Source organism: Notolabrus celidotus, chromosome 16 (assembly GCF_009762535.1).
Source record: "Notolabrus celidotus isolate fNotCel1 chromosome 16, fNotCel1.pri, whole genome shotgun sequence".
Lineage (NCBI taxonomy): Eukaryota > Metazoa > Chordata > Actinopteri > Labriformes > Labridae > Notolabrus > Notolabrus celidotus.
This window is the reverse complement of record NC_048287.1, coordinates 20,257,044-20,283,983: the sequence shown is the minus strand read 5'-3', so window position 1 is coordinate 20,283,983 and position 26,940 is coordinate 20,257,044. Positions and strand designations below refer to the sequence as shown.

At 38.0% G+C, this 26,940-nt stretch overlaps 2 protein-coding genes across 4 annotated transcripts; both read right to left on the bottom strand.

Annotated features, from left to right (window-relative positions):
* Window positions 1-1,743: 1,743 nt before the first annotated feature.
* LOC117828165 (14-3-3 protein beta/alpha-B-like) lies at window positions 1,744-12,054 on the bottom strand. 2 transcript variants are annotated; one of them, XM_034705174.1, is made up of 6 exons: window positions 11,557-12,054; window positions 7,796-8,103; window positions 6,546-6,669; window positions 4,682-4,845; window positions 3,877-3,972; window positions 1,744-3,225 (listed from the first exon to the last, which is right to left on the bottom strand). In XM_034705174.1, exons 2-6 carry the CDS (start codon window positions 8,087-8,089, stop codon window positions 3,151-3,153), a joined length of 753 nt encoding a protein of 250 aa, XP_034561065.1. In that variant the 5' UTR covers window positions 8,090-8,103; window positions 11,557-12,054; the 3' UTR covers window positions 1,744-3,150. The 2 variants fall into 2 exon arrangements, with proteins under 2 accessions (XP_034561065.1, XP_034561064.1); XM_034705173.1 differs by lacking the exon at window positions 11,557-12,054 and adding an exon at window positions 10,847-11,434.
* A 3,409-nt stretch (window positions 12,055-15,463) lies between these two features.
* On the bottom strand, window positions 15,464-18,576 carry znf706 (zinc finger protein 706). Of its 2 annotated transcripts, XM_034705317.1 has the most exons (4): window positions 18,446-18,543; window positions 17,183-17,217; window positions 16,488-16,633; window positions 15,464-16,289 (listed from the first exon to the last, which is right to left on the bottom strand). In XM_034705317.1, the coding sequence occupies exons 3-4, from the start codon at window positions 16,620-16,622 to the stop codon at window positions 16,194-16,196; spliced, it is 231 nt and encodes a 76-aa protein (XP_034561208.1). In that variant the 5' UTR covers window positions 16,623-16,633; window positions 17,183-17,217; window positions 18,446-18,543; the 3' UTR covers window positions 15,464-16,193. The 2 variants fall into 2 exon arrangements, with proteins under 2 accessions (XP_034561208.1, XP_034561206.1); XM_034705315.1 differs by lacking the exon at window positions 17,183-17,217 and having other exon boundaries at window positions 18,446-18,576.
* Window positions 18,577-26,940: the final 8,364 nt, after the last annotated feature.

Below are 26,940 nucleotides of genomic sequence, written 5' to 3'. Positions count from 1 at the left end.
AAGGTTTTGCATTGAAGCACAAATCAAGTGAGCTGGCATCGGGTTGTCTCTCATGAGAGTAGGACTTGGTATTGAGCTCTTGTTGTATAAAGTAATGGTGAGATATATCATACCTAGCTTGTGTGGAGAGGCTTTTGCTAGTCATGCCTGAAGCAGAGGGCCATTTTCTGATAATGTCATGATTCATCCATTTTTAACTACCTGCAGAGGGCAGTGTTGACACCGAAGATCCTGCTCTGCTCCCTTTGAACATCTTTACTCAGCATCTCTTTTGAGGCGTCTTGACTCTTAGACTTCCGGTTATACATAGTGGTCTTTGATTCTCTACAGCCAACAGAATAAAAAAGGAATATTACTTGGAAAACTAGGAAGTTTTTCCTTGCCAAATGCTGCAAAGTGCTCTGCCCATAGTGGATTATGACGAGTTACAGTATTTCTCAATTGCTAAAACACATTTCTTGACATCCACCACGCTTTTCTCAACACTATAAGCACAAAACCCAATTTTCAAACTAGATTCACCAAACATCTGACTCTTCCTGCAAAACCAAATGTTGTCAGATCATACCCCAAGTCAATCAAAATCAAAACAATACTGAGCAGTCGTTACACACTACATAAACAAACTGAAAACACAATGATCAGGACATGAAGCTGTAGAAATAATGTTTAATGTTCACAGTGGGCTAAATTAATTTTGAAAAAAACAAAAAAATCCTCTTTGAATGTAGCACCTGTATCCAGTAAACATAAAGTGAACACAAATATAAATGAGAAGAACATGGTCTATCACAGTAGCTCAGATTTCATCAGGAGTTACTGTTCTTTGTCTGTCTTGATTCCGCTCCCCTCCTCTTCCTCCTCGACCACCTCGTACACGCACTCTTCCTCTGCCTCTCAGATTATTTCTGTCCATTGTACAACCTTCAACAACCAGTGCTCACTGAACTGGCTTATATTGGTTTCCTCACATTATGAGCCACAAGTGTGATCAGTTTTGAGTGGTTGTGTTTAAGCTGTGACACCTGTGCTTCAAATGTGTTGAACTTTTGCTACCTGTTCCTACCATTATGCAGCACAAGTACATCACAGTGCAACATGTGTTTCAGTGAGTGAGAATGTGTTTGTGAGTTGTGTCTAACAGGTGAGAAGTGCTTATGGTTTTGCCAAAAGAGTGACTGATTCAATACATGGGTTCAGACCGCTAAGGAATTTGGTTCAGACAATAGGGTTTAGTATTTTAGCAATTGAGAACTACTGTTAGACAATCCCACAGTACGATGGGACTGGTTCTTATCTTGATGTTGGGTCTTTGTTAATAATCTAACAGAGTCTGGTTCAGACCTGCTGTTTGTAAAGAGTCTTGAGATAACATTTGTTGTGATTCGGCGCTGTATAAATAAAGATTGATTGATGTACTGAGTACGTCACAGATTTACTTTATCTTACTAATCATTCATCTTTTTCTTACACATCTCTGAGGGTTTAGAATTCTTTGTTTACATGCAAGCTCATACTATTCTTACAAAAGATTTTCCTCTCTTGCCTTGACAGATGTATAACTCAGTTTTGACATTTAGCAAAGGCATGGGCTTCAATTCAGCAATAGCAACTGACTTTCTAAGATTGCAGATGGACAAGTGTAGACCTTATAGCTCATACAAAATTGTATTATATTGTATATTTACAGGTCAAGTGTAAAAATGTTGTCCTACACGTACAGAGACACACAAACAGATTGAGCACAGAACACTTGATTTTTAATGTTTTAATTCCACTTAACATGAAAGCACATAACCAAATAACGTACTCAAGATGTAACTTGCAAATTCCAAATCCTGCATCCCAACTTTTAAAAACCAAGAAACTGTAGTTAGAAGAAACTGGCACTACTTTGTAACTACTAAATGGTCAATACGTAGCTTTCTACTAGCTTACTTTTAATAATCAGTTTATATTTAGCACTGTTTTAGTAAGTTTTCTTTTTCTTAAGGTTCTTTGAAGGAAGGTAAAAGTTACTGTAAACCACCTGGTCCAAGCTATATCCTATGCAAAAAAAAAAAAACCCTGCCAGTTTCAAAGCACAGCTAACCCTCACACCATACTACTGAGAACCATGTACATTCCAGGAGTCAACTCAAGAGTAAAAGGGAATAAAATACACAAAAAGAAAATACAAAACACCTGAATAGAAAAAGTGTAGAAAGCCACATACAAGCGCATATGGCAAAAGTATCCTCCGCACTGCTGAAAAGATAAAAATATCAAAAAGTTACAGTATCGAGCCATTATGTCAAGTTGTTCACTTTATCTTAGGCTGTCTATACCTTGTCATGTGTTCCGGGAAATTGCAGGAAATTATACAGTCTACAGGTTTCACTGGAAGTGAAGACGTCAGTATGATGGAATGTAAATCCTCTCAACCAAAAACTACAGTTTCCGTACGTAGCCATTCACACAGAAAACTTTTTTTTTTTAATTTTTAGCCTGAATGCACATTTAAACCCAATGAGCCATGACATGTACCATCTATAAAAACACTACCTGCTAAACCAGACACTGACGGGGTTGGATGGATACAAGCAATGTGGAAATAGATCTAAGGGAAATTCTGCCATCTGTATCATCTAATCAGATCAGACTTAAAATTTTGTGAATTGACACAGCTGTGACCGTTTTATACAGTTTACATGCTTCAAAGCTGTTTTGTAAAGTTCAAGTAAAAACACACAAGTTATCAAAATTACAGTCAATTGTTTTTGTGTTTTGTCCTGAAACAGCAGTATAATGCTACAGTGAAAAAAGGTCAGTATGGGTCTGATTTTGATCTAAAAGGAGGGATTTAATCTGGACTACACCATGGACAAAAAGTCTAAATAAAAATAAACATCCATTGGTTCACTTGATGAGTAATGCTCCAAAACAAAATGATCTATTCCATTTTTTTTTTCTGTGGAGGTGCTCATACAATTAACACACACACGCACACACACTTCAATGTATCTGCACACACATACTGTACTTTACACATTGTGAGTGGAGTGTAAACATACATATCTGTGCATGTATGTGCAAACACAACCACACACACAACTTAGGCTGGTGAGAGGTAAAAAATGTGTGTTTCTGTTTATTTATTTCCTCCGAAGTTCAGTTCTTCTCGGCTACCTGCTCCGATTCCTCTTGCTCACCATCACCCTCACCCTGGGCGTCATTCGTCCAGAGCTGCAAAAAAGCACACGAAGCCAGGATAAGGGTTTTTGCATTTTAAATATTTAGTCTAGTTTAACAAGTAATTGAAAATATATGGAAGCCCTATTCTGCCAGTGAAAAAATAATAAAACCAAATCAGAATTTAAAAAAAACACCTTTGAGGAATGAGACAAAAAGTCATGAGGTTGTAACTGACAGTTTCAGTTTTTAATATTATTCACCCCCCTTCATAATTGCTACAATTTATCTTAAAATGTTAACTAAAAAATGTTAAATATAACCTTTTGTATCACACTATTGTAACTTTAATATAAACAATTTTATTTGTTTCAAGTCAGACTTTAAAAATCACATAATGTAGACTTTTTATATATTTCATCTGTATTAAAAATGACTTTTTAAATCCCTGTTTTATTTTTCTTATCTTATTTTTCAGTGTTTTACCACCAAATTACTTTTTTTTTTTAATCTGACATTTCATCCCATGATCATTGCATTCTATTTTAGTCTTCAAGCCCACAAATATGAATTGCCACAGGGGAACTGTTTTAATTATACTTTTTTGGATGCCTTTTTTCTTTTTTTGGATGATTGAGGTGAGCTCACACGGAACCAGTGCAGAGCAAAAGGGACAGAGGAAAGTGTTGAAGATGAGACACTCACGGTCAGATTGTCACGGAGCAGCTGCATGATCAAGGTGCTGTCTTTGTAGGAGTCACTGCTGAGGCTATCCAGCTCAGCGATGGCATCATCAAAGGCCTGGAGGAGACAGAGACAGCCGTCATTTTCCAACCAACAATGTGCAAACAGCAAATTATCCGATACAAGGTCAAACAAAAGAAAACAAAGGTGTAGTAACAGAAAGCCCAAACAAACTAAATAAATGATACACACAGGAGCAAGGCGCCATTAAGTGGGTTGGGGGTTAAAAGGATGGATTTGTGCCGAGCTTGATAGAATGTACATCTAGATGATAATACTTACAATACACAGAACTTGTCCTTTATATTCTGAACTTCTACCACAAAAAAATTCAGTGGCAGAAATGTTTGGCAAAACGAAGGCATGTGAACAACTTTGGCGCACAAAGATATCAGTATGGTGTTTTCTTGTACTTACATCAATGTTTGACTTAAGATGAAATATGCTATAAAGCTTTCTCTTTAGACAAAATCTGTGATACCACTATGAGGTCAGTCAAGAAAACAGAGGTTCAGCATATCTGGTTGCTTGGACATTATGATCGCAAATTAAGAAAACAGCTAGCCAGTTATTTTTTCCCCCATAGATAACAAGTTGAAATGAAATTTATCCTGAGTCCAGTCCCTGTCTGGATGTTTGCCAGAACCAGAATTAACCTCTGCGTTCCATAACCTCACTGCTACACTGGCACCATCCTCATAACCTTTTTCCACCTAAATCAGGACAACACAAATAATAACTGATGTGAGAGAAGGATGGGTGTTACCTCTTTCGCCAGGCGGCAGGCCTCATCAGGTGAGTTGACAATCTCATAGTAGAAGACAGAGAAATTCAGGGCGAGGCCTAGACGGATGGGATGTGTAGGTTGCATATCGCCTTTGGCAATGTCTAAGGCATTCTTGTAGGCATCTTTGGATTTTGTGATTACATCTACACAGGAAATCAAACAAGTCATGTCAAATTAAGATAGTTACATCACTTGATGGTTCATGCTTCATGTTCTTTCTGAATATTACCACAAGCTTTGCAACATTTTTACACATACAAACTAAGGATGCAAACGCAGTAATAAGAGCCTATTTAAAGGACACATTTCAGCCCTGCTCTTGTCTAGAAGGACCGCTCTTTATTATTGCTTTTATTTTTCTTTAATGTGTTTTTTTCCCTTTAATTTGGTTTGGTGTAAGAATAAAAGAAAATTCATCTTTTATTAAAATCCAAGGGGGTGGCCTTAAAAAGTTTTGTTATATTCCAGCCGCTGAAAACCTTGTCTAAAAAAAGCACACCTTTATATTCCTGATTAATTGCACTTAAGTTATATCAGCCACAAGCATGATGTTCTCTATTCATTGCAAAATGTAAAATTACTTAGACTGTATTGTGAATATCAAAAATGTAATTAAATGAGCCAGGTAAAAAAAATAAACAGGAAAAAATTGACTCAATTTCAAAGAAACATCATCTGAGGTACATTTGTACAGACAAAGCCTTTGAGAGATTCATATGCTTTAAGATTAGTGTTTCATGTTAGCGCTGAAACACTCAGATTTGGTTAAAACAGACTTAACATGAAAATATGATTCTCCTCTCAATGATATTTTCTCAAAATAAAAAATGTTTTGTTGATAAAATATGGCAGAAAATGTTTTTGGGGTTAAAAAAAAAAAACCAACTCATACGCCTTTTTCACACCTGCCCTGCACTCTGGAATTTTTTGTTACACTGTCTAGTTGGGATACATGAGCCAGACTCTTTTCCTACCAGCCCTCAGGTGATTGTCAGTGTAAGATTGGGCTGGGCCGCTGCATGAACACCGCAGGTAATAATCTGGAACATTCACCTCAGGTGAGTAAGCAAAGTCCTTGAGTCATGATGTTTCATGGACTTCCTCTGCTTTGTACTCGCTACTCCACACCCTAGTTTATTAGAATGATGTTATTTTGCAGCAGAGGCGTGCTTTTACATATTGCAGTGTTTTCCCCTACCATTACAAATGCAAAAGTGTTAAAAGAGTGAAATGTTGACGATTTTAAAACTTGGTAAAAAAATGATACCAATATCAGATCGACTACATAAATTATTTAAAGATAGATAGATAGATTGTTGTGGCAAAGTCTGTCTTAAAATGAAAGCACACAAACAAATCAGAGTTGACAAAATATCAAAACACAAAAACATGATATAAAAGTACTCCGGCTCCACCAGCCATAATATAAAAGCGAGAGAAAAATATCATAAAATGAGATATATGAATACAAATAGCTTCAATAAATAAATAACACTTACAGAATAAAACAATTAGAGAACCAAATAAATAATGTGTGTGTAAATAACCGGACATCTTGTCCAGCTCGGTGATTGCAGCAGGAACAAAGCTGTTTTTGTACCTCTTTGTTCTGCACCCTGGGAATGCAAACCTCCATCCAGAGGGCAAAAAGATGAAACTCATTGTGCAAAGGGTGGGAGTCATCATTTAAAACTGCGGTAGCTATCCGCTGTACCCGTCTGGTGTACTTGGACACTGGGTAAGCCTGGGACTCACCGATCAGCCAACAAAACCATGTTACTACAGGAATGGTAACCGCATTATTGGTCATGCAGGATTTTTCACGAAGATCTCCTCCCCTTACCATCTCTTTTATCCCCAGCGGCCACCTCAGCCAGGTAGCGGTAGTAGTCTCCCTTCATCTTCAGGTAAAAGACTTTGCTGTCCGCTGGTTTTGCTTTGGGGATCAGATGTTCGTCGAGCAGTTTCTGCAGGTGAGAATGAGCAACGTTGGTGTTGAAATGTGTAGAATAAACTGCACATTGGAAAAACAGCACTCAGGTCAGTTTGGGAGATACCAACCAAGCTTTAGAATGGTAACAAATAGGGATGCACCGATCCGATCCTGGTATCGGATATCAGCCAGATCGGACTCAAAAAGCTAGATCGGATATCGGCGACAAGGGGCCGATATATAGTGCCGATTTTAATATCCCTCCTCCCTGCCGCAGGTACAGGTCATTCTGTGGGAAACGCTATGGAAACACTACGTTGATATATTTTTTATTTCTCATTTGAAGCAGTTTTTCTATACAGGATATTTAATTCCTCTTATCCACTGCTGAGGTTTACAGTTGAATTGTAATATCTGTTGGTTATGAAGATTTGCTCACCAAACTGCTGGTACACACTTATAATCTCTTGAATAACGTTACTGTCAGATTAAAAATGTTCATTTTATTTTGGTTTACAAAGTCAGAAAAGCCTGAAGTTGCCAAAACATGATTCTATCCTCACATTAAGGAATAGAGATTGTTGAATCAATACCAGGATCGGATCGTATCAGCAGATACCAAAGCCCAGGTATCGGGACCTAAAAAGTATGATCGGTGCATCCCTAGTAACAAATATGAACCAACATGAAAAATATTTATTGTATCATATTTAGATTTAGTGTTTTTCATATGAATTCAATTGCTAGTTCTGTGGGGAGCTTGTCATGATTTGATTGTTTTGTTATCGTGGCAGTGTGCCCGAGAAAAACCTTCCCTCAAGCAAAAGGCGAGTTTGCCCTCTCTCAAACTGGTTTGCAACTTATGAATAAAAACCACTACAAAAAAAAATGCAGCTCTACTAGAGACACGACTAAATGTACCGTAGGTCTTTGATAATAGCATTTTACCTTTCCTAGTAAGTAGGTTGAAATCACTCTGGTTCTGACTATGTATTTGATATGATCACCAATCAGTCCAAGCCTATACAGACTGTATTAGATCACATATGCAAACCCGAAATCTTTAATGGACACAATTTAATCTCTTTAAATCCATTGATCTCAAATCAGGCATTTATCTCCAATTCTTTACACCTCCTTCTCCACTCTCTGCTTCTTACCAGGACTTCTTTGCAGATGTCATTCAGCTCATTCTCAACCTTCTCCCTGTATTCCTTGGCCATCTGGGTCTTGCTGTCATCATCCGATTTCTGCTCCAAGCTGGAAACTACCCTCCAGGAGGACCTCCGAGCCCCCACCACATTTTTGTAGGCAACAGAGAGCAGGTTCCGCTCTTCGTTGCTGAGCTCTTCAGCCTGCTCTGTCACCAGCTTCATGCTCGCAGCCATATCATCATAGCGCTCAGCCTGCTCTGCCAGTTTGGCTTTCTGTACCTGCTCCTCCTTGTTTTCCATGGCTCCTATGTGGGCTGCATAAAGGAAAGATGGAGGAGAGGGAGTTGGGAAGGACACAAGAAAAGGGGACAGGAGTTGGAGAAAAAACAGGAGAGAGCATTAGGTGAGGGGAGGATTAAGATGAGATAGGGTGATGATAAGAAGAGGACCCCTCTCCTCTCCTCCTCATGTTGCTCATCTCTTTGATCATTTAACCGAAGTCCAGGAGGACAGCCGCACATTTTAATGCTTTGTCCTTCCCCCTTAACTTCCTGTCTAACCTGATTTCCCTGTGAGACCCGGTCACTGGTATGCATGTAGAGGTATGTTAATGCATCCAAAAAAAGCTGATTTATACCCAAAATATCATTAAAGAAAATTACAGTGCTCATTGCCACTGTTTGTTCGACTTTAATTGACCATGCTTGAAAGGAAGATAGTACTCAAGAGAAAACGTGACAATGGCATGTATATAAATAGATTTTTGAGGTCAGAGGAAGCTACAGTCCATTTTTATATTTATGTCATAGAGAAAGTGCATTTAAAAGATTCCCCTCACATAAAGTACAACGACAGTGTTCATCATTTTATTTCTGCTACAACCTCTTCAGTATTTCAGTCTCTCACAATACTTAGGCATCTCCCACCCCCCCCCCCAATACTTAATGTGCATTGGGTGTGTCCACTCAAGCTTTGTGCCATTTTGATTTCAACCAGCTTGGCACATCTGCACTCTCAGACTGGCACAGACTTGACTCAGTCTGGTGACTAAATTCACCTGGCAGACACAGCATTTGTGATTCAACAAGGGGAGGTGGATATATATGTGCATAGGGCTTTGTTTAAAACAAAAGAAGGAAAAAAAAAGAACATTTTCTGACTGATTCCTCTTCAGCTGAAAGACAAAAATGTATATACTAGAAAGAAGAATTTAATAATTTCAGCAAATTGTGGCTGTAGAGAAGCACACATACTGACAGGACTAAGTTATCTTTTAAATTTCCTTTTCTTAATAATAGAATGCTTTCTCTTACGGTGAAAATTATCTAATGCAAGAATCTTGTGATATGTTTCTAGAATAATTACTAGGTCCATTACATTTTATATGAGGTCTAAAGGGATTTTGAAGGACTGAAAATAGTCATTATAATTTCCCATAGCACAAGTTGACCCATCCACTGTGTTTGTTAGCCTGCAGCCAAAGATTACTCCCATAATTAATTAATTGGCAAAGCATTTTTACCAAAGCATCAATTATCATTTGTTTATCTAATAGAAGAATAGAATAGAATGAGACGCAAATAAGACGCAAAAAGGAGGAAGATCTCCTATTTAAGCAGACTGAACCTCAGAATAAATGGCATCTGTATAAAAGATGCCATTTAATGCCTATCATAATAGCTACATTTTAATTTTCTGTCAATTATTGACAGAATACCACCCTCTTGGTTAGGCAGAATGTTAGATGATAAGAAAAATAAAATGAAGAGTTAATTTGCAAAAACAGTTCACTCACTTTTGACAAACTAAAACAATGTTTCAAAAAACATTTTTTCTATTACTAGCTTTTGGTATTATCAATCAACTGAGGTTGGGTGGCTTTGACGAAGTCAAAATGACTTTACTAATCAGAGGTATCTTGAAAATGTAACTTTATTAGGAATCTATATAGAAAATAAATGTGTTTTTTGAACATGTATAAAAACGGAGTTATCTGTTCTTTCAAATGAACTCTTCAAATATTGACTTTAAAAAGGTTTGATGCAAAACAGAAAGACTACTGCGTTCCAGAGACTGCTGAAGATAAAAAGTGGTGAAGCACAGAATGGACAACATTCTATATATATTTCTGTAATATGATCTAAATGGCCTAGTTCTCATCCTTTTCAGAAATAGGTTACCTCCTTGCTCGTAAATTTTAACAATCAATCAAGCTTTATTTATATAGCACCTTTCATACATATCAAATGCAACCCAAAGTGCTTTACAGCGATTGAAAAACAAGAAAAAAGCAGATATAATGCAAGACATCTTAGGGGAAGATAATAAAATAAGAATTAAAATCAAAATAAAATAAAATAAAATAGAGACTAATGCATGCCAAAAATAAAATATGTGTAATTAAAATAAGTTAACCCTCCTGTAAGTACGGGTCAAATTGACCCTTTTTAAAGTCTAATTTAGGCAATATATGCCTTCCAAACCAGCTAAATGCAGCATAAAAATCTGGGCAGCATTTGGCAGAAGAGGTGTCGGGTTAATTTATCTACATCACTTCATAAAAAAAAAAACATTTCAAAATGTAAAATAAAATAAACAAAAATCTATGTCATGTAAAACTACTGTATTTATTTTTAGGACTTTCCAATGTAAAAAAGCTTTAACATGAATTTTAATGAAAAACGAGTGAGTTATCCTCATTGAACCATGATCTGTGAGAATTAAAGAACACTATTGCACTAAATCTTGATTTAAATGGTTCGTAATGGAGTTAAAAATTAGATTTAAAAAAATGTGTTTAGGGATTTTTTAGGGTTCTGACACTTTTGGATGATTGCTGTCCCTAAGAAACGAACATAACAGGAGGGTTAAAGCATCAAAATTAAGAATACAAATAGTTAAAACAAATAGATTTAAAAAGGGTAAGGATAAGAGTTGAAAATAAAACTAAGGCTTACAATTTCAATAAAACTGAGTAGATAACAATGTCCTCATTTCATCCCTGGTAAGAAGCATCTGTTAATAAATAAATAAGATAAATTGAACATGATGTCTTACCAGCTGTCTTGTTTAACGCAGTAATACCTTTACCAAGCATATGAGACCAGCATTCAAAAATCCCACGATCAGTGAGTCAGATGTGCCAGCACGCAGACACCTGCACCCTTCTGAGGAATGTCGGCCACCCAGTTTCACGTCATAGCGTCGCGCACGCGCACGCGCACACACCTGCCCACTGGGCTCCTACTGTGTACGGGACGGGAGGGGCTCGACCCGTTAAAGAGCCTACTGTAAGATGCAGCGGTAGTATTTCATTACATAATGAGCAAAAAATGTTAAATAATGCTGAAGATGGCGAACCGAAGGTCGTGTTGGTGTCACGGAATCAGTTCAGCTGGAATGAAGGGAGCTCAGCTCAGTTCATAGTGAACGCCCTTTTTCACATCCCGGAACACAAACCAAAGCTGTTTGCTTTTTTTCAGCATTAATAAATAATTTTGGGTTTCTTCTTTTGCAAACACGTATTACGTTCATCCGCGGGATACCATCTAAACAGAGCGAATTGCAGAAATAGATGAAGTATGGCTTCCCATTCAGTGAGGGCTGAACAATGACTGAGCAGCGGCGCATCACTGGTTTCCTCATACGGTCATTATAGCAGCGATTCACGAGGCATTTACAACGGTTTCTATAACACACGGTTACAAATCCACGCTTCACCATCGATACCTGCATTGATTTGGGGCGGTAAATGAATTAGTACTAACCTGTGAGTGTCGTTAGACGATGCTGTTCCTGACTCCCCGGCCGCACAGCTGATGATCTCTCCCGCTCGTCCACGGGGTTTCCCTCCAATCAAAGACAGGAGCAGGGTCGCACCGGGACGAATGACGTCACGTTAGAAGCTTTTTTTCTTTTTAAACATTACTTGAACAAAGGACTACAACAAAACATGAAGTTTCTAATGCATGATCAGAAAAGGCACGGTGTTCAATTAATTGGTTCAGATTCACAGAATAATCTGTACACAGCCTTGGTTTTACCATTTTGTGGACGTATGAAGGGAGGTTTGTCCACCATTTCCACAAAGGCTCATGGGAGATGTAGTTAATGTATACTGCCGTTTGTGCTAGTGTGCAGAAGTCCAAATGTGGACAAACAAACACTGGAGACTAAACAAATGTTCATGAAAGTAAGGACTGACAACTTGACACTTTTCTGGTGAAACAGAAAGCATCATTAACCCTCCTGTTATGTTCGTTTCTCTGGATCAGCAATAATGTTCCTGGGTCAATGTGACCCGGGGCATATTTAATTATCCAAAAGGGTCAGAACCCCAAAAAATCCTGATACACATTTTTTAAAATATAATTTTTAACTCCATTACCAACCATTTAAATCAAGATTTTGTCCATTGGTGTTCTTTAATTCTCACAGATCATGGTTCAATGAGGAAAACTCACTCGTTTTTCATTAAAATTAATGTTGATTTTTTTTTATTGTACATTGGAAAGCCCTAAATATAAATACAATAGTTATACATGACATAGATTTTTGTTTATTTTATGTAATTTTTTTTAATTTATTTTTTTTATGTAGTGATGTTGATAAATTAGCACGACACCTCTTCTGCCACATGCTGCCCAGATTTGTATGCTGTATTTAACTGGTTGGGAAGGCATATATTGCCTAAAATAATCTTTAAAAAGGGTCAATTTGACCCGCAACATAACAGGATGGTTAAGGATACCTGTAAAACTGACCTGGAAATGGGGCGGGACTCGGACTGGATCTATATACTTTAAGACTGCTTCTCTGAAATGTTCGAATTCAGTCCCTTTCAATTCAGTTTCACAAATATTTAAAATTAATATTAAAGAAATATACAAATTTACCATTTGTATCTATATTTGTTACACACACAGTAATCTATCACAGTCTTCGTCTATGATTAATACAGTAATGAAAACAAATAGAAATGCTGATGCATCATTAATTTATATATATAAACTTTATTTGAAAAGTTGTGTTTTATTACAACAAAACTAGTAGAACTCAACAAACAGGGAGCCAGGGTTATGCAATGCAGTTAATGTGTTTAGTTGACCTTCTGTTACAAGTAAATGCCCCAGTAGTTCTGAGCAGGGAGAAAGGCTGGGAACAAAACTCCAGCACAATATCAAGTAGGGATTACTACAAGTCTATATCAGTCTCAGCCCTTCTCATCTCTAGGAGAACTTTACAATCATCATCTCGTACATAATATTCAGTCTTACTGTACCAGTCCTGTTTATTATTATTATTTTTTTATAGTTATATTTAGGGTAATTTTTGCCTTTATTGATAGGACAGCTGAAGAAAGACAGGAAACATGGGAAGTAGAGAGCAGAGGAAGCAAAGCAAATGGCCAAGGCATCAAACCAGTGACCACTGCAATTAGGACTACAGCCTCTGTATATAGGACGCACTTAAGCCGCCAGGCCAACGGCACCCCAGTCCAGTTTATTGTTGAGGTGAACACCTAGGTACTTGTTGGTCTCAACCATCTTGATGTCCATTCCCTGTCCATTCCCTGGACATTCACTGGTGCAGTCTTAGGTGTCTTTCTGCAGAAGTCAATCACTATCTCCCTATCTCCTTTGTCTAGCTGACGTTGAGATGAAGGTGGTTTGGCTCACACCAATTGCAAAAATCCATGATTACCTCCCTGTACTCAAGTTCGCCCCCCTCAAACACACACCTGATGATTTGCTGTGTTTGCACAGAAATTCTCAACACAACAGCTCTCAGAGTTGTGTCTGAAGTTCGAGATTGTACAGGCCGAAGAGAAAGGGGAGAGCACAGTGCCCTGTGGGGCCCCTGTGCTACAGACCACCATGTCAGACACAGTCCATGAGCCTCATATAACATGGTCTGTTGGTGAGATAGTCCATTGTCCATGCAACCAGATAACAGTCCACTTCCGCATGTCCTAGCTTCCCCCTGAACAGAGAAGGCTGGATCGCAGTCACAGACTATGACACTTATGCTTCCAATGCTCGCCAGATGAGACTGGGATCTGTGCGGCAGGGAGATGACAGCCTCATCTTCCCAAAAGTCTGGTTTGTGTGCAAACTAAAGGGGTCAGGATTTGGGCTCACCAGTGGAGGGAGATTGTTTTGAAGTATGGAGCTGATGCAAATGGGGCCTGTAGCTTTCTTCACCTTGATCTTCCTCAGGTAACTTCTCAACTGGTCAGCAGTTATGGAGAGGCCAGGGATGAAGAAGGATGGAAAATGGGTTGAAGGAGTGACAGGGATGGTGGCTGGTTGGTGCTCTGATGGGGGGTGATGCAGTGGCTTGGACTGTCATTGTTGTCTCACTGCACTGCACTCTCTAGTCAGTAGTAACAAGGCAGTCCTGCAGCGCCTCAGTATAGACCACTTCATCCCATGCCTCGTGATGGGGGGGTTGTTTCTTCACCATAGGTATGCAAGTGGGCTGCACGAATCATCCATGTTAAGATTGATAATACAGTATCATGTGTTGTGTTTGGTTTTAGTTTTTTAAATTAGACATGCAATCACAATGTAGAACTGCTGCCTTTATAGAATATAATAAACATAACGTGGTGCACACTAGAAAGAATTTTCTTAATAGATAAGCCAAGATGTTGCAAACTCCAAATGCAGCAAATGTACAAGCTTAATGAGCAGTGTGTCGTTTGTTGGATCAATATGCTGTCATTTATAATTAATATCACCTCTTGGGATGATGTCCAAGTCAACTGGCAACTGCTCGCTGAAGGCTTCCTGTCTCACTTTCAGCCATATAATAAGGCTCTTAAGTGGCTAAATGCATTACTGTATGCACATTCACTCATCAGTAATCGTTATTCTAAATTTTCAAGTGATAGCTGACAAACTTTTGAGACTTCATTTGCATGTGAGAAATCCATCCAATACCCAACTACCTGCAGAAGTTTGTGAGATGGACAGTGAATTTGGTTTGCTAAACGAAGAGACAAAAAGTGAGCACATACAGTATTCACGCACAGGCTGGTTAAAATACCTGAATCTTGTGTTTTCATTTACATTTTTGTGTTTTCACCCTTTTTTACTGTCCTGCATGAAAGTATTAGAAATTTTAAAAAGTCATTGCCAGTGACTCAAATAAGTTGTTGTGCATAAGATAAAATAAGATAAGATAAGATAGTCCTTTATTCATCCCACATACAGGGAAATTTAAGTGTCTCAGCAGCAAAGTAGACAGTGCAAAAGAGTATAAAGCAAACAAGAGCCTATAAAACAGCATTTATTAAAAAGTTATTAGCAATTGAAATTAAAGAGGTAAAAATTAAAATAAAAAATAAGCATATCTTACAATATATACATATATATATATATTATTGGTTATAGTCTGACCACTGCAGGAAGAAAAGACCAGCGATATCTCTCCATGAGGCACTGCAGGTGAAGAAGCCTATCACTGAACAAGCTACCTAGTGTTGTTATGGTCTCCTGGAGGGGGTGTGATGAGTTGGTTGTGATCCAAGACTCAACTCAACTTTTATGCATCCTGCAAATCATGATCATATAAAGTTGGGTGGTTAATTTAAATAAACACTCACAAGAAAAGGAGATATACAACAAAGTAAAATTTAATAAAATGCTATAATACATCGTTGGAGCATACATTCATTTTCCAAGCATACAAATTTTGCTGACAAACTCCCGTAAAATTTTATTTGATGATTAATGTAGCATCTTGGAAACGGCTATAGCAAAATTTCACATTCTTATTAGCCAACATGAAATCAGGGTTAGCTGGATGACAAATTACAGTAGTAGAACAAGGCAGACAGCGCTGTGGAGGCATATCATATTGGATATAGGGGACATTTTCACAGCCTTTGTATTTAATACTAAAAGCTAAAATAGGTGAGGTCACATTTTCATTGCCCTGGTTGCAGCAAATCAGAATTCTCCCATTCAAGCCAAAACCAAGCTTTGTTTAAGGACACTGCATGGATTCTTCCTCATGTGGCATGGTGGCTACAAAGGTTTCGTCAGATATTTAGGCCATCAAAGCTAGAGATAAGGAGGAACACGCGCTAGCAGCAATAAATATTCCTATGTGTACAACACATTAGGGCAGTGAGGAGTCTGTGGATTGCTCCTGGATTGTACAGTTCTTCAATAACTTTGAAATCAAAACCCTCAGTCATGTCTAGTGTTATTAAACAAACGCTAATACCAGATGGGAGAAAGCATTGCATCAAAGGCAACCTGGCCCATTTAAAGTCTAGTTGAGGATAAATGCCCCAGGTTTGTTGCATCAAATCATCCAATGTTGCCAGATTGAGATGGGTGCAGATTAGGTGCAGGGCCTTGAGAAACTCAGGTTTGGTATCCAGTGTGATTGCTTATGCCTCCACTCCCTCTAACTCAGGGGGCATGGGTGATTTCGGATGCTTGCTCTCAAAGTGCTGCTTGAATGTTTTCGGGTCCGGCATCTGGGACTGCAGGAAGGGATGATAAACAAAACAAACAGTGTGTTAAAATTCAGGAAATGGCAATAGTTCAGTATTTGGTAGAAAATATGACTGTGCAAAAGAAGGCACCAAATGTCAGCAGAAGATAAAATGAAAAAAAAAAAATGTCTTCATATCTTGACTTAGATTTTCTTATTGGGTGGTCAGTTGGGACTTCTTTCTCACCTTACACACAGCACAGGTGAAAACTAGCGCTGCCTTTGCTGCTGTTTTTTGATCATGACCCTTGGCCTTCTTCATCTCGGCCTGTTTCTTTGCATTTTTCTGCTGGGACTGAATCTTCTGATGCCCACGCGCCATTGTGGCAAAGTCTAAAGAGGAGGACACATGGAAAAGGAAGTGTACATGTTGTGGACGTCACAGGACGTAGTTCCCTTTTTTCATCGTCATACACATCTTACTGACACCTCATCATTCTCTATTACACAATGGTTATTATATTATGTTGTATCCCTTTTTTGCAGGGTTAATATAAAGCTTTAAGTAGCAAAAGGTTTAGTGGGAATGCACTGAAAAAAGCAAAAATGATCACCATCTGGCCAAGATAGTTTACTTAAGTTTTCTTGGTGTTATCTTTTTTTACAGATAAAATATCTCCAAGTAACACAAGCGGAAAGTTATTCTACTTCTTCATTCCTTAATCTACTATCTCGGTTTTGAATAAATGACAGGCAACAAAATCAGGAGACAATTAAATCAGAAGTTTGAACCTTGTTGGAAATATTTTGAATAGTCAATACAAAATTAGCATTACTTAGTTCTGGTCATTGTAACACATTACGTTACATACATTATTATACATTTAAACAGAAGTGAAAGCTTCAGGTGAAACACAGGCGGGGCTGGAAAACTTGACTTACTCAAGAGTAGTAGAGGGTTATTTCATGAAAGGCATCTAGGGAGGAGACAAGTAACAGGCTTTAACAGCTATGGTAACAAGGCTGTTTCTTGGAACAGAACCAGGTCTGACAGGTTGTCACAGATTTATTTGCAATTGAGATTTTTTTAAGGGAGTGGTATCAGGGAGGAACACAAGTTCTCTCTTGTCCTTGCAGACACTGAAACATGAGTTTTCACTGCATGGTCTGAAAGAGTAGTTTATCTTTTTCACTACAAATAGGATCTTTCCTGATAAAAGGTTTAGGTAGACTCTGATACAAGTTTGGGCGTGTAGGCACATCTGCAGTTTCTGGGAGGTCACCTTAATAAGCAAACATACCAACAGTGAAACCAAACCCCCAAACTTTTTTATCTTGTTTTGTCACACACTGTATCATGACAGGAGCTATTTTATGCAAATGTTATGATTGCTTTAGCCTGTTAAAGGGGACCCCAAGCAAATATATAAATATAAATATTTGGTAAAAATGCATTAATAAATTCCTTGAGGTATCTTACCCAACTGTGTTTAAGTGTAATTGGTGTGTACCAGAATAACCATAATCTGTTAAAGAGTAACCCTGTGGCTTTCAAGGCTGCTGGAGGTCTAGGGACCCCTTGCTCTGTGGGAAACCTAGCCTTCCTTACCAGCAACCTCTATATAAAGAATGCTATTGGTCATCTTGTGAAAAACTATGGTTAACAAGCTAAGTATTAATAATGCTACCTTATTTCAAAAGCATGTAATGCCTTGCTAATTCAAGAACTGCAATTTTTATTTTAAGATCTTCAAAATGTAAATTCAATTAGGTGATATTAGTATTGTCAGTGGTAAAGTTGTTCAGGTTTAAGAAATAATATAAAACACAGACAAGTTTGCAAGTGCACAGTGATAAATGCGATTTACTATCTTCTACACCTCTTCATTTGTGTTGAGGAGACATTCTCATGTTCGTCTCATCGAGACAAAACCTAACAGCAATAGTATTACAGCACATCTGGGTCACTTTCAAGGAGTTGACTCCAGTGTGTATCTGTTTTAATGAATCCTGCTTTAACCTGAAGCTGAGCAGCAGGTGAGAAGAACGTCAAATAACGTGGGTTAGCCTAGCTGCAAGCTACACTTTAGCTAACCGGCTAACCTTACAGCGGGTGTTTCGATCAGCCCATGGGTAACAACAACCAGTCAAAGTGACAGCAGACATTAAAGCTTGTCCATTTTTTAAAAAGACATAAACTCTTACCTCTGGAAATAACAGTGCGTGTCTGTTAGCTGAGTACACAAAATCAAGTGACAGCTGCTCAGGTCTCAGACAGCTGAGGGCTACTGCTGCGTTCAATGATACTCGGAAATTTCAGCTTTAGTTGGAATCATTCAATTTTCAAGATTCAAGATTCAAGATTCAAGATTCAAGATTCAAGATTCAAGATTCAAGATTCAAGATTCAAGATTCAAGATTCAAGAAAGCTTTATTGGCAAGTGAGCTCACACACACAAGGAATTTGACGTGGTGAATGGAACACCAGTACCTAACAACAAGACAGAAAGGACACAACAAGACAGTAAGGACAATAAATATATAAACCTAAACACAAATCCAAAAATTCTAAATAAAAATACAATCTGTATAAAGAAGGTAAAGAAGTACCTTTAAAGACATGAAATAAGTTAAATTAGCCTAAGCCAGAGTGCACATGTAGTAGATGAATATGATAATAAAATATGTTATAAATGTAACCCTCCTATTATCCTTGGGGTCAATTGGACCCCATTCAATTTGTTTGTTTAACATTACTAAATTAATGACTAACATAATTTCTTTTGGCTTCACATTTCATGACTTTTCCTAATTTAATGGGGAAAAGTGGGAAAACATAAAATTAAAATGTTGATATGTTGCTGTAAAAAAAATGTATGCATCTGTGTTCCTTGGGGTCAATTTGTACCCAGGCTGTTTTATATGGTGGCCCTGAAGGGCAAAACAAATTCACAAAAGATGAAACACTTTTACAAAGTTGGACACAAATTTATGTTTTAGAAAACATTTTTACATTTTATAAAACAAAATTACATCAGCAAACACTTTTACCAAGGCCAAAACAAATTTACATTTAAGAAAACAAATGTATAAAAGATGAAACATTTTTACAAAGCTGGAGATAATTTTACAAACGAAGGAACACTTTTACCGTTAAGTCTGACTCCTTTTAGCCTGACTCGGTTTAGCCTGAGGCGATGTGGTCTGAGGCCGTTTCATCTGAATTCCGACACATGATGAAGGTTTTGAGGAGATATGACAGAGCTTTTCCGGAAACATGATGCTTTTTCATCTGAGGTCTGACACCTCATTCTCTGAGACCTGAGGATTTCCTAATATGTAAACCATGTCCATCTCCGTTTCGTTTCTCTTCATCAAAACAAACTAAATGACCCCTCACTCGATCACATCTGGTATTTGGTGCATTCCCTTTCCGTAAAATGATGTTAATTTGTTTCAGAAATGGTAAAAGTGTTCCGTCGTTTGTAAAATTGTCTCGAACTTTGTGAAAGTGTTTCATCTTTTGTAAATTTGTTTTGTCTTACAGGGACACCGTAGTTTTAGCTGTATATAACATAAGAAATATGAACATTTTACACACAATTGTTTTGATTGTTTTGGATGATATTGAGGTCATATAACCAAGGACACTTCCACATGTGACTGCAGGAGCTGGGATCGAACCGCCAACCTTTAGATTGAGATATGATATTTCCAGCCACCATGTCTCTAAGGACATTCAGCGATGTGTCATACGTTTAGATAACATAGAAACAAGGCAGTGGGGCCGACGAGAGTGCTTGAATTATATTTTATTTAAAGGGTTATTTAGGTAGTCAACAAAGAAACATAAAGCACCTGACACATAAACCTGGGTAACAATCAGTTTCTGGAGGTTTAAATTGCTGGGGTGAAATTGACCCCAAGGATAAAAGATGTTCATTTGAGGGTAACAGGAGGGTTAAAAAAAAAAAAGCCTGGGTGTTTACCTTTTTATTTTAATTAAAATACTTGTGTGTATGACAGAAAAAGGACACAGACTATGAAAAGCTAGCATTACTTAGACTTAGACCTTTATAGAAGAGGTAATGACAGAATAAATCATTGTGAAACGTACTTATTTTGCTTTGAAGATGTACTTAAGTAACTGGATTCACCCATGTTTTCGACCAATGAGGAGCCCATTTACCCAGCGGTTGGTTTGGGCTGTAGCAGCAGGGGTTGTGAACATACAGTCTACAGCAGGGGTGTCCAAACTTTTTTCAAAGAGGGCCACATTTGATGTTGTCAGAATACTTCAGGGCCAGTGGCTCCTACTGAGACTTAGGAATCATGAAAGTTATATATGAAATCTGTATTTAATAACAATTATTTTAAATTTTTGTCTCAATAAATCAGTAACTAGGAAGTCCTCAGTTCTCCACAAGCCACGTAAACATTAGCAAACTTTATCTTCTTCTGTAGAATGTTTTTCAATCGGGTCGGGCAATGTGGGGAAAAATATTGTCTCGTTATTTTTCTATGACAGGATCAGGATCTGGATTTCATCACACTTCTATTTCATGTTGTTTTTAAGACTGTTCTGACCAGCAGACAACATTTTAAGAACTAAATAATTATTTTCCTGCATTCTGAACTATTTTTTATGCACCAAATTTTGCCTTTTCTGCACAATTTCAGAATTTTGATCTTGTCTTGTGTCCTCTGAACTTTTAGTATTCATCAAGAACATTTTCATGATAAAACCATTAATTTGAAAAAACCTGTCAACTTTAAGAGTTCTTGTGTTTCCTCCTAATTATATTCCTGCAGAATATCCAGAGCTTTGAATTTATAAAAGTAGTCCATATGAAGCTTTTTGAGACATTTCTGGATTGACTTTAGTTTTGTTTGTGCGCTTTAAAGAAACTGCAAATGTACAGATGATTCAGAATGTGATTAATTTCTTTGCTATAATAACACAATATAAGATGGAAGCTTGGGGCCATAATTAAATGGACCTTGGGCCGCAATTGGCCCCCGGGCCGTACTTTGGACACCCCTGGTCTACAGTATGGTTGTGAAGGCATTGCAGATCTATGACATTGGAAAGATTGCCCTCAAGTGGTAGAGCTGGATTATTACAGAGCCGTATAGTCAGAGAGATCCATACATGAAGAGGTTAATATAACTATATCAAAGTCAGCCTTTACATAAAGTATAATACATTTGTAAGTTAATTCTTCATGATGATTCAAGTTTGGAGCAAGGTTATTATAGTTAACGAAAACTAACGAAATAACGAAAACGAGAGGTGAAAAAACATTTTCGTTAACTGAAATAAAAATAAAAACGAGGCTTCACAAAAAAACGAAAACTAACTGAAACTGTATTGTGAGTTTACAAAACTAACTAAAATAAACTAGAATGATAGAGAAAATGTCTTTAGTTTTCGTCTTAAACTCAGTATTTTGAGTGGATATGTAATAAAGATCGAGACTGAACGGGTGGACGTCTCTGCTCTGCTCTCTGCTCTGCTCTCTGCATCTGCGCGGGAGCGCGCCGAACGGACCCTGCAGCTGACGGGCGCGCGCACTCACAGCGAGGCAGAACTGCAGGGGGATTAAATTGAGACGAACTCTCTCGCTCCGACTACCTGCCCTGTTTATAACCGTTCCTGTGTGTGTGAATGCCCAACAAGTAAGTATAATGAGACGGAGAACTGACTTTTCCTGTCCATAAGCATTCACGTGTGTTAAAACTCCCGAGAGAGCAAATAGACGCCATGAGGGCATGCGTCATCATATATTATTAAAGGCCCTGTGAGGAGTTTTTAACTGGCTGAGAAACAGACTGAAAATGATACTGATGCCTCTTTATGGCCTTCAATAGCAAACAGGACCATCAGCGGCAACACTGGCACCTTCTCTGTTGTCATTTTTAATGCCTGAAACTGCGCTGAGGGGGTAGGTGTCAGACCAGATGATGGACATCTCATTCAGAAACAGCCTTTATTTGACTGTTTTCATGGAAAATAATCACATTGCCTGATAATGTTGACTGTTAAAAGACAACAGGATGAGGTTTTTGTTGAAAACACTACTTTTGCATGTATAGGACAAGAGATAAGAGGTATCGCTTTGTCCACAAGGGGGCGCCAGAATCGATACAAGCTAAAAGTTCCTCACAGCAGCTTTAATCACCCATATGATCCTGTTCTGTTCATTTATCATTATAAGTGTTAATGGTTAATTGGTGGCAGTGGTATTAGAGTGATATGATTATTAGTATACTTGTAGTGGTAGCATCTGAATCATTATCTCTGTATCAATGATTATTGTTTATTGCTGATTTTATTGTTCAGGATGTATCAGTGAATCACCATATTATTTAACACTATAGAGGGTCAGTAATGCTAGCTTAAGTGTCCATATTGTGACCATCACCCTTATGTTTGTGTATTTATTTGATGTGTTTCCGACCACACTCATACCTATTCCTCTGTGGCCTCATTGGGTCTGCTGTACTGTTGTGCTGTACAAGGAGAATATTCACTAAACGGTTAAAGCTCCCTCCTGTCTCCTGTCCAGTGTGTTCTGACCGACACTCCAGGGAGAGTACTATCCTACAGAGTATCATTATTAAAGAAATGCAAAGGTACGGAAATTGAATGCATGGAATATAACTATATTAGAGAAAGTGATAGTGTGGAAAGTATTTTTTGTTACAAGATTATTTAAAAGAGTGTTTAAAAAAAATTGATTGCTTGAGAGCGGTCTGCACATTGCAATCACCTATTGATTGAATGTTTCCAGTCTTTTTTAGAACACAGTGTATACAGCTTCAAAACCTACTACTACTTAAATTACAACCAATGTGATCCCTCAAAAGAACACTAGGGGGCAGGAGGAGAGAGTTATTGTATGTTTAGTGTATGCGTGTGCTTTCTGGGAGATCAGCATCATATTTGCTGCTGGGCTTTGCAGAGTGAACAGTATAAGGGACTATTACAAGTGTACTACATAAGACAGTAGTACTACTACTACTTCTTCTACAAGTATTCATATATTTCAAGTGGGCCTACTGATTTTACATTAAAGAAGCTTTAATATCACAGCAACAAAATTAAGATTTGACCAGCAGATCTTTTTAAAGGTATTAATAATGTCATCACATCTGCAGAAACACTTCTGCTTCCGCATGATCTACTGTCTAGACCATAGCGTGGATCAGGAGACAGAATTAGATATGAATCGTTTCTAACTGTGGTTTGCAGTCAGCCCAAAACAGAGAAGCTTTTCATCTCATCTCTGGATTTGACTGCATTCAGCTAATATGCAAACGAAATGCAACTCCAGTTATCACATGATAAAACACAGTCATGTGCTAAATATAAATAAGTATGGAAAAGGTAACGAAAAAAAAAAAAAAAAAAAGCAAGTTGCACGAACAAATAAGTGATTAAATCAGTCTTTATTGGAGGAAATACAGAAGAAAAAAGTAAACAGAATGCCATGAAGTGCAGTGTATATATATATGTATTTACTCACTTACACTCAGTCTTGTTGAAAATCTTCCTGACTGTAAGGTGTCATGACTTCCTTAAGAGAAATGTTATCATTGTGAGAACATTTTCCAGCAAACCATTGTACCCCCCCACCCACCCCCTCCTTTACCTTCCTGCTTTTTTCACCTCATCATAAAAAGAGACAATCCATTCAGTCCTTTGTAAGCAGGGGGAAATATCTCTCAGGAGAGAAGGGTGTGATTATGCTTTCAGAAGGGGGAAAAAAAAAAGTCAAAAAGAAAGGAAAGGAGCGGGTGGGATGACAAAAGCCACACATTGCTCAGGTTCCCCCCACCCTGGAGGATGTTGTGCAGAGACTTGCTACCTTTAGGTTTGGGGTGAGGTTGTGCAGCCTCAGGGGCCTGTGTGAAAGCAAATCTTGCAGGTGTCAGTTATTCAATAGTGGTGGAGAATATTATATGGCTGTCCATTGTGGGTTTGAATGAGCAGGGGTTTGCCGCAGACAGCCTGAGATTTTTTTCACATTTTGGTCTTTTCCTCTTGCCACAAGGGCTTTCAGGTTCACTTTCGTCCCAGGTAAGCTGTTTTAGAGGGATTATGTTGTTGTTGTTGTAAATGATCTTTTCACTGTCACACTGCCATTTTTGGGGAGAGAGATAGCATTCAAGAGGTGAAATCAAGGTCAGGAGTGACTTTTTTAAAAGATGCATTCAGGGGAGAAACCTCCCTGCTTGGTTATTTAAACAAACTTGACTGAAAAAGTGTCAGTCAGAGTGAGTGTGACCTCCTTGTTTCCCTGGAGGCTGTTGAAGGAAGAGGAAGTTGGATTTCATCTTCCTCATTGGCCACTTCCTCTCCCTGCTCCCCCCCTCACACTTTACCTTTCTTGTTCCAAACCAACAGGTTTTGCCACAGTCCATTACTACTGTTGCTGCTGCACCACCTTGACATGCCACAATGCTGCCAGACCAGTCGGACCGTACACACACAAGCCTTGACACAGTCACAACAAATCCCACATGCTGGTAACTTTCACTGTCGCCTTAAGAGGTCGTTGACTGACAGATATAGCACAAACACACACACTCACACACACGCATTCACACAGGGTTTGATAGAGAATTTTACAGCTGTGTTTCTTACAGTGTATTTGTGGAGAGAAATAAAAAATTAAGCTAAAAATGAAACCACCAACTTCACAAATCTGTCGCTCAATCTCTGAGAGTGAAAAAGTTAAAAACAAATGCATGGAATGTCAACGTATTTGTTCGTTTTATAACATCTGACCCAGATATGCCCTGAGAAATTGCATCAAGACGGTGAACCATGCCTGCAAGGGGTAAAAGGTTAATTTCTTACCTTGACACACACTCACACACTTGTACACAAAGAGTGCAGCTGAGAGGTGAGGCCTGATGTCGACTGGACAGAGGCTGATTGTGAAGGTGGTGACAGCGCTCACTAGCAGCAACAGCTCTCTGATATTTGGACACACTGCAAAAACTTAAAAGTAAGCAGGTTCTTTTTGTCTTATTTGTAGTAAAAAAAAAAAAGTAAAATAGTTTAAAAAAAATTAAGTTCCTTGAATTGAGACATTTTTCTGATTTCATGAAACGTAACTCTTATTTCAAGACACTTTACAAGTAAATGTTTCTTACCCTGTTGGCAGATTTTTGACTTCATTGCAAACAATTCATATATTGTCTTATTTTTGGCTACAATGTCTTGAAATAGGACCAATATCTCGACTTGTCAGGTGAATGTGGCATAAATTAAGTCAAACTAAAAACTAAATGATTAATGATTTACAGTTGGATGATTTCATGCCCCACTTCCATTCCAACAAACACTTTGTCCATACATGAGCTGCATGTCTTCCAAGAATAAATTAGGGGGTTCCACCTACAAAAATGGCAAGGAAACCTCATCTTATACAGTTAATGATGACAAAAATGTGCCACACACCTCATGCCAACATTCCTTTAGGGACTACCCCTGCATGGTAACTGAGGCAAAGCTCATTTATGTTTGGGAGGATTTGCTCTGACAATTTTCCAATTCAGTAGTTTCAAAACCTTTCTTCCTTTCCAACAGCCTAATAGTGTAAATTCTTGTCCCCTTTTTATATCACAGTTATGATGATAGTTTGCAGAGCACATAAGGGTTTGAGCATCCTAAATCCTTAAACTGAACTATTATTATTTGTGGTCTCTTTTTCTTTATGACATGTTAACTGAGAGTGTGCTTTTACATTTTTTATCTTTATTTTATTTTGAGTATTTTGAGATCCCTGATGATGTGTAAACAAGATTATTTCCCTCATTCCTTTGATGAAAGAAGCATGAAACTGCAATATTTGCAAATATATTCACCAACACGGTCGAGGCAGATGACTGACATGAGTCTGGTTCTGCTCAAGGTTTCTGCCTGTTAAAGGAAGTTTGTCCTTGCCACTTTAACTTGCTAAATATTGCAAAGTGCTCTGCTCATGGTGGATTAAGACGAGATCAGACTGCATTCTGCCTGTTATATGGGACTGGCTCTTATCCTGTCTTGGTGTTGGGTCTTTGTTAATAATATAACATAAAGTATGGTTTAGATCTGCGCTGTTTGTAAAGCATATTGAGATAACATTTGTTGTGACTTGTGGGTATATAAATAAAGATTGATTGATTTTAATGCTGTTATCCTGGGATCAGAAGTGTACTCATGGGTGCAGATGAATGGTTAAAATGGCTTATTGGCATATAGTGGGCAGCCTGGGTTCGACTCCAGCCTGCAGCCCCCTTCCCCGCATGTTGCTACTATGCTCTTTCACAGTTTCTGCCTCTATCCACTGTCCTCTCCAGATAAAGGTGTAAAAGCCCCAAATATAACTTAAAAAAAAGAAGGGTCCTCATCGTGTCATGTTTATTTACCTATTTACTTTGAGAACTAATAAATGAGTGTCTTGTTCATTTGTTTGCACTTCTTTTAAGCCTTCAAGATCCCAGTCATGATCTTAAACCTGAAGCTTCATTTTGATGGCCAAGTGACCTCCAATACTTGATTGAATCTATAAATCCAAAAGACATGGATTGATGAGTAATTGAAGGATTAAATCCATGACTGGATAAAGAAAGCAGATGTGTCAATAAAAGACACTAAGTTCATAATAAGGGTTTGATGAGACTGAAAATAAAGCTATTCAAGT

What these genes read in the sequence shown, in the direction of transcription:
- LOC117828165 (XM_034705173.1), bottom strand. Translation starts at nt 10,886, where the DNA reads ATGCTTGGTAAAGGTATTACTGCGTTAAACAAGACAGCTG. An exon ending in ACATCTGCAAAGAAGTCCTG is followed by an intron (nt 6,670 to 7,795) that starts GTAAGAAGCAGA and finishes TCTCACCTGCAG; the next exon opens with AAACTGCTCGACGAACATCT. An exon ending in CCTGCCGCCTGGCGAAAGAG is followed by an intron (nt 3,973 to 4,681) that starts GTAACACCCATC and finishes TGTCTCCTCCAG; the next exon opens with GCCTTTGATGATGCCATCGC.
- znf706 (XM_034705315.1), bottom strand. Translation starts at nt 16,622, where the DNA reads ATGGCGCGTGGGCATCAGAAGATTCAGTCCCAGCAGAAAAATGCAAAG. An exon ending in TCACCTGTGCTGTGTGTAAG is followed by an intron (nt 16,290 to 16,487) that starts GTGAGAAAGAAG and finishes CCCTTCCTGCAG; the next exon opens with TCCCAGATGCCGGACCCGAA.